The 8,490-nt window shown below is 34.0% G+C and overlaps 1 protein-coding gene across 1 annotated transcript in view; it reads left to right on the top strand.

The window, feature by feature from the left end:
* The first annotated feature begins 365 nt into the window (after positions 1 to 365).
* Positions 366 to 8,490, top strand: part of LOC128998607 (metaxin-2-like) — a 29,383-nt gene continuing 21,258 nt past the window's right edge. Inside the window, exons 1-2 of the mRNA XM_054424821.1 lie at positions 366 to 550; positions 776 to 852. Of these exons, the coding sequence (XP_054280796.1) occupies positions 490 to 550; positions 776 to 852 (138 nt within the window). The 5' untranslated portion in view covers positions 366 to 489. The remainder of the gene's footprint in view (positions 551 to 775; positions 853 to 8,490) is intronic.

Genomic DNA, 8,490 nt, shown 5'->3' with positions numbered 1-8,490 from the left:
CTTTTTTTGTTTTTTTTTTTGTCCTAGGACGCTAGGCACGAGCCTGGGATTGTTTTTCACATTAGATAAAATCCATTGGTGACTTGGCGGGGATCGAACCCGGGACCTCAGGGACTGAAGTCCCGCGCTCTAACCACTGCGCCAGCTTGCTCCCCAAGAGGGGCCTTAGGGCTGATATGAGTTTGAAAACTTGATTCTCACTACATTGACTATCAATATAAATCCAACAGTAGAATGTAGATATCAAAATCTGTTGTGATCCAGTATGATCTATAGGAGGTACACTGAAGTGGGTTTTATGTTGGGTCTACCAAATGAATTTTACCTATCAATATGAATTTTAAATCATATTATCTATGATTATTTCATTATTTTTTTATAGCGAATGAACCATGGCCAGACGATGTCAAGCTATTCCAGCCTTTTGAAACAGAACAGATTTTACTGCCGGATAATGCAAGCTCATTGGCAGTCCAAGCATTTCTTAGGATGTGCAATCTGCAATATGAAGTTGTTCAGAGACGAAATGCTGAAGAAATGTCACCCTCAGGTAACTTATGTAATTCTATGATCCAGCCAAGAGAATCTAATAGGTAGGTATTAAGTTTTCATCCAGTAAAGGTCATATTTAAATACCGTAATGTAAGTTACACTAACTGCACACCGTCATTCATCGATCCAGAGATCCAAATAAGATTATGTAGTGTTAATCTTCATAGGTTTTATGTAATTTTATACAATCATTTTGTATTATAACTGTCAACTTTGGTTGCAGGGCGAGTCCCGTTCATTAAATGTGGTGCTTTTCTGATATCTGAACTGGAACCTCTTATGAGCTTTCTTGAAAACAAGGTATAACCATTGACTATTGGATACAGAAGAAGACATCCCATCTATATGGATCAGCTGTCGCCAATTTTTTACTAAAAAATAATGTAGTTGTGTGAGCCAGTCACAGATTGCGCTAGTGTCTAAAACTCTATTTTGTACCTTATTTTTCGTTACGGTACTGACATAGTTGCTGGGTCACAACAGTTGCTATAGCTCATAATAAGTCATTCCATCAGTTTGACTTGGTAAAAACCATCATGTAATCGGCAGAAATCAGTAATTTAGATCAGCGCAATCTGTAGGTGGCTCACATCAACTAAGACAAATTTTATTAAAAAGCCTGGCTACAACTTTAACATGGGGATGGAATGTCTAGTTGTTGTATTTATAGTTGTAGTATTTAGCAGGGGGTTTCGTGTCTTAAATCGAGTAACATAAGTTAAATTTAACTTACTAAAAAATAGTATATTAAAAACTAAAGGTGTGCAGTAATAAAACAGGCCTGTGATGCTACCTGGGATTGAGAATGCTAGAAACTAAACACTCCCTATGAAATGAAATCAAGACAACACCTAATCAGAGAAATAGTGAACCTAAACCTACTTCTACTGTTATTAAATTATGATAGTTAAAATTTTTATTGTATAAATGCCTTGGAAGGCTAGACAGACCTAAGGCCTGATTGACATAGGCAGAATGCCAGAATATTAAAAGTAATTAAACTTTTCTGTGTAACCGCTTAGTTGGAAACAATAATATATTTGGATAAACCTACTAAAAAAAATTATCTCCTGTTTATTGGTCTAACTTAATATAATTTTTACAGATTTATTGTGCTATAGATTCAAATGTTATGTATCACAAGTTTGTGAAATTAGTTTTATTTTTATTTTGATGCCATTGATACCAACAAAAGATTTAGGCTAGAACAAAAATATTATTAAATCCTGCCATCCTACAGATTGAATTTAAATTATTTTCTTAAGTTGTTTACACATAGGCCACTACTAGGTTAAGTTTTCCTGTCTTTCTAAATAATAATAATTATTACTTTACTAATTATTTTTCTTCACTTTCAATAAAATAAATTCATGTATCTATCATAAAAATTAAAAAATCATAAGTAGTCAGGACCAGTGCAACCATGCGACCAGGGTATTTATGCCGATTATGCTTTATGCTCAGACCTGGGTATTTATGGCAATTATACCCAGAATTAAAGGATGCATTGCACGACGTCCAAGTGCCACGACGTCCAATAATATTTATTCAGTGCCACGACGTCCAAAAGTACAGTAACTGCCAAAAATATAGTCTTTCTACAAGATTTGGACGTCGTGACACTTGGACGTCGTGAAACAGCGCACTATAGAATTGTAAAAAAGTTACATTTGCGGGAGTGTTGCACGACGTCCAAAGTCGCTGCCAGTTGCACGACGTCCAAGTGCCACGACGTCCAATAAATATTTGACTGTTGCACGACGTCCAATATAGCTCAGCGCTGTTGCACGACGTCCAAGCTCCTTTATGATGACCGGTTACGATGACCGGCTACTTGCCGAATAGTGTTCTCTCGTGTAAAATGCTTATGGAACGTTTATTAGTTATATATACAATGGGTATATGTTCTTGTTCAGAAATATATATACTATGAATATTTGAACCATTAATTGAAACATCATAAAGTAAAAAAAACATAAAAAGAAAAAAATAAACAAGGCAACAGTTGGAAAACTATAAGGTTTACATGGTTTGAAAAATGATGACATTTTCTTAACAACCGATCAACTTCATTATGTTTGGAGTAAGCTTTTAAATACTTATTTTTTCAAGACTAGATGAATGTACATTGATCAACATGATCTTTGAAAACTATTTTTTATACCCTCATTTTAATTTTTACTAGTATAAAGAATAGAATGCCTTTTTCGAACTGTTTTTTAGGCTTCAATTAAATGTCTTTATGTAGCAAATATGTTTGTTAATAGTATTCACTTAACATTGACTTAATTTCATTTCAATAAATTTTGTGTTTGTGTTTTGCTACACCACTTATTAAATTGCAACCAATGAGAATCTATATAAATAAAATTGGTGTTTTGTCTGTACATTGCTCAGAATCATTCATTTGTAGGTTATTTTTACGTTTTATACATTAAAGAAGCCGAAACAAGTCTCATCTAATTTCTGTCTGTCTGTCTTCCTGTCTTTCTGTAACACTCAAGATGACATTTTACGCAATCTTCTCCAGGAAAACGAGAGTACCTATCAAGATCCAAGTCATTTTAATGTATTCACTGGATTGGCGATAGTGTCTTTAGCCATTAAAATATGGCCTCACTACTTAGTAAATAATATTACGGACTTTAAAAAATGCAGTTTTGTGCGATTTTTGTCAAGTTTTCGTCTAATTTTTATCACATAATGATCTATGAAATAACGAACAGCTGTTCGGATCAAGATTATTTTTTCTCGCTGTCACTGATATGTTTACAAATACCACAACCATTTCCGATCACGTTTTGAAGGCAAAGCCCATTTATCCAAGTGAGATTAAAATCGTTGTCTTACATAACAGATTTAATTAATCGCAAGTGGAATAATATAGTGAAACCGTAAATGAAATTTAATAACATCATCCAGGTTAGGAACCAGAGATTCTTTGTGTATAAAATTGTTCTTGAGTTTGATAACCTTGAATCAGTGTTGTATAGGGCTGGGAAACTTGAATTTATTAATGATCGTCGCCAATACCTTACTAACTCATTGACGGCGCTTCGATGGTGGTTGTGTAAGGTAAAAAATCACAACTGCAGTGGGTGATTGTAACAGAGGTTTACGGTTTATGGATGATGCTAAACTCGCTTTTCCAATGTGTCACTTTCTGTTCCTACTCACCGTATGATGCAATCGCTGGACCATACAGCCAGTAGGCCCATAGCCCATCTCTTGGGTACTTACGCCTACCCAATTATTCATAACAACCTTTTCGACGACAATCCTTGTTACCGGTACTTTTCCCTAGAATACACGGCCTCCCTACTTAAGAAATAAAATTACAAACGTCCAAAAACCCAGCATTGCATGATTTTTGTCACATTTCATTCTAATGTTAAAAGATATACCAATCATTGTTTAGAGAATAGGCCTGCGTAATCTATTAAATAACAAACAGTTGTTTTTATAAGGTTGTTTTTTTTTCAAACTGAATAAGTTTACATTAAAAGTTGTTTACGAATAAAGCAATTAATGGGAAATAATTTTGATTGCCGATAACTTTTCACGAGAAAATCCAAAACCAAGAAATCAATAACCTTGGGACTTGATTAACGAATTTAATTTGTCAGACGTAATTCTTAACTGTAAACGTTGGTTTTTGGTACTGGTTTTTTTCCTTAGAACCGTTGGTAGCAGCAAGAATCATTTTTACGTACCAACACATCACTGTAATTTACAAATTAGTTACCGTATCGTTGGTGTTGCACCTTATTTATACAGTGGTATTACAGCCTTATTCAATTTAATTGATGCCTTAACTGTATAAGTTTTGCTTTTTCTGTCTGGATTCCAAAATGTTAGTTTATGCTAAGAAAATGATAACTCATTTAAGTAAAACATTTGTTTAGCAAACCATCATGAATTGTTTACGATTTACGTTGTTTATGTATCAATAGTTCGTGGCCTATTTTGGTAATTTTTATTATAGGTAAATTACCATTACCAATCTAAATTGTCTATAGTACTTCATTTTATAAAGTAAGCCGTCGGCAGCATTTCGGGTCATCTTCGGTCCAAGCAAATATAAATTGTTATGATAAAATTTGATGACATTGACAAAGATTTCAAATTCTAATTTTATATGTACTTTGTTATGCTTAAAACGTAGCAAATTCCCTAATTAAGTTCTGTATTTTTGTGTGTATGTCTGTTGGTAACGCATTTATGTCCTTATTTCTCAGTGTCACGAAAAGGACAAGAGCACCTTGATAATGAAAATGTCAACCCGAATAAAGTGTTAAATGGTAAGGTTGAGGTAGTACTTTAAATGCCTTTAACCATTGTGGGAAGTAACTTTCAACTATAGGCCTTAGGGCTATGCCTCATAGATTTGTTTTGGCTTGAAACTGTCAGATACTGTATTTGCGAAGGTTTATATATAATAGTTTTGCCAGCATATCTGAAAATATGCAAACCAACTGCTTTTCTTAATATAAGAAGGTTTCAACTGACTACTTTAAGATCCCCGTGCGTAGAACGGGCACACAGCTAGTATCATATAAATAAGTTGCACACAGGGTTCTTTTGTTTCCCCAACTCTAAAATACAACGCACATGAATTGAAAATGTTATAGGTTTAATAGTACTGTAGCGAATCGAATATCAATAATGTTAACGTATAACAATAAATTTACATATTCCTAGATCATAATTGAATGTGTTTACGAAGGAACACCACAACCTCAAAATTCAACATTACAGTATATTTACTCAAGATTTATTGTTTTCATATAGCACAGTTGACGTTGCCAACTAGCGTGGGAGCGGAAGTCCTGATAAAGGCTGGTTCTCGGAAAAGTAATAAAATAATAAAATTGTAGTTTGAATGAAACATTTTTTTTATTTTGTACAGGATTCATGGGATCCTCAGCATCAAGTACAAACTGCAAAATGTGTGTCGAAGGTCTGATTAGACCTTCCGAGATTTAGACCTTCAGCAACTGATCCGTTTTTTACCTTCCTTTAATTTATTCTTTTTCATGTTGTGCTTCATGTAACATACATAGACTAGAGGGCCGCTCGTGCCCTTGACAAATAAATTAACATTTTCGCACTAATACAAATCAATATCGTCATTAGACAAGAATTAAAACATAAAATTTATAAATAAAACCTACCACGGCATATTCTTGAACAAGTATGCCTACAAACCTACGATAAGCATGTTTGTTATTATTATACTTAACCTACAAATGCTATGACTTAGGGCATACCTGTTTTCCTACATAAAACATGCGAACTAATTGCGAGTGCGACGTGAACTTAGAAAAAGACTAGTAAGAGTTTACAACTGTGAATTTCTCAGAATTGATTGACAGTTCAGATGAACCTATGGCCACAGACTACGGAAACCTACAGTATTATTGTATTAGTATACTGTATTTGTATTATTGTGTTACTAGCAGAGTACCCGTCCTTCGTACGGGGTTGACATATAAGTATAAATGCTTATTGCAGTTATGGAAGAGGACACGATTTAAAAAAAAAAAAAAAAAAAAAAAAAAACTGGTCTCTTAATTTATACGGTATCCTATTGTGTAGCACACATCTACCATAGTCCTGATGTTCTTGCACCTAGACCATGGAAAAAGTAAAGTTCTCATTGTGTACCACAACTTTTTTTTGCTAGTTGGTTCAAATTAGCTGTGGTCATTAATGCAAACAAACAACATAATAGTGCTGCACCCTGTTTGGCAAGCCTTATAACTTTTTAATGCTGTTTAATATCATAGAACCAACTTGTACAGTTGAAACGGCTGACAAAATTCTTTAATTTTTTTAAATATGAATTTTCATAAGGTTAACTAGAGAAAGTCCAGAGCCAGAGCCACCGGGGCGGAGACTGAAAGAATTTTTGAGGTAAGAATATGTTAATCGGGGATGTCATCTATCATCATACCAAATTTCAACCTTGTCGGTTTAGTATTTTTCGCGTTTGCTTGTCACAAACATCCATCCATCCATCCATACATCCATGGTTTGCACTGTAAACAAAAAGCTATCACAATAGTTCCATACCGACAAATAGGAAAAATAGGAAAATATAAATAAATATGGAAAAAGGGTAATTTTCTAACATATTTTAGTGAAATTATATAATCAGGCAAATGGAAATTCAGTCTACAGATTTGCTGTGGCAGGGGGATTATATTACGGTTTACACAAAAATAAATCAAAACATAAACCTCATAACACTCAGGAAAAGGGCCTAGGTTGATAGGGCAATGATTATAGAATCTTAATTATTTCCTATATCCATGATGAATGATTTCTTTTAAAACGAATTATTCCCACTGTTTCACAGGAAACATTTTTAACCATTGTAGTAACATCATTATAGCTTAAAAAGTTGATAGTTTACATAATATTTAGCACATTTGACGGATAAAACTTTTTTGAATTCGTCATATTATAAGTGTATGAAAATTCATATATCTGTGTATCAATATCTACTTATCTCATTTCTGTTCAATGGAAGTTATACAATTTCAATGATACCGGTACTTAAATGGGAAGTCTTACAGCTGTTATAAAACTGTGCATACATTTTATCTTACGAGTAAATTTGCTACCAATTGATATAGTATGACAATTCTATTCTACTGCAGTACTTAGAATTCTACCACTACTCACATTAAACCAACCATATTTACTTTTGGGCTAGTGATTAATTTATTGTATTAATCATACAATATAGTGAATAGTGTAGGTAGTCATTTATTTATTTCGTTTCTATGACATAGCTCTATTTTGTAGAAATCAATTATGCAATCATAACAACAGAAATAATGCATCATTACATTTTACGGTGACATAGTATTTATTTTACATATAAAAAATTTAAGCTAATGCAATAATTAGTTCAATTAGAACCATTGAATATTGAATAATTTAAACATTAATCGAAGACGAAGCGGTTGACAACTTTCAAACAGTTGACTAGGACTAGTTGCCTTCAATAATTGCAATGCGAACTGTATGCACTGAGGTCGGCAAACAGTGTTCACAGTGTGCAGGCACTTTGGACGTCGTGGCACTTGGAAGTCGTGCAACAGTCAAATATTGATTGGACGTCGTGGCACTTGGACGTCGTGCAACTGGCAGAGGCTTTGGACGTGGTGCAAATGATACGTCTTTACAATTTTATAGTGCGCTGTTTCACGACGTCCAAGTGCCACGACGTCCAAAGCTTGTAGAAAGACTATATTTTTGGCAGTTACTGTACTTTTGGACGTCGTGACACTTGGACGTCGTGCAACAACTCAAAAATTATGTTTTGGACGTCGTGGCACTGGAAAAATATTATTGGACGTCTGGCACTTGGACGTCGTGCACAACACTCCTGAATTAAAATGCTAGTAGTGACCATATGAAATTTTGTTTAACACATTTTATCATCATTTTACTATCCTTACAGGGTAATAATTGCAAAAAAAAAAACATCTCAATCTTCTCTAACTTTAATAAAAATTATAAATACCCAGTTTTGGGGTATTTACCCAGGCCTGGGGTAAATACCCAATTTATATTTACCCACCCACTGGGTATTTACCCGGCCCACATCACTACTTAGGCCTACATGTTTGTCAGTTGGGTGAAGCCCATAACAGTCAATACGAAGTCCTAGATATACAATGGATTCTTTGGCAAAAGAACATTTCTCAGCTTTAACTTTTAGACCGCAACTTTGAAGTAACACATTTTTCAATCTAGAATTGTGCTCAGTTAAATCTTTACCTGTAACATAAATATCATTAAAATGGAACCAACACCCTCCATTGAACATTTCAAGTTGTCAATTACCTACTCTTTGAAATTCAGCGGGTGCGCTTTTGATACCATAACATAACCTTGTATATGACATTAAACCCATATGTGTAT

The sequence above is a fragment of the Macrosteles quadrilineatus genome, unplaced genomic scaffold (assembly GCF_028750875.1).
Source record: "Macrosteles quadrilineatus isolate MER2022 unplaced genomic scaffold, UCM_ALF_1.0 Scaffold_7__1_contigs__length_78375512, whole genome shotgun sequence".
Lineage (NCBI taxonomy): Eukaryota > Metazoa > Arthropoda > Insecta > Hemiptera > Cicadellidae > Macrosteles > Macrosteles quadrilineatus.
Note: the sequence above shows the minus strand (reverse complement) of the source record. Positions and strands in the feature narration are given on the sequence as shown.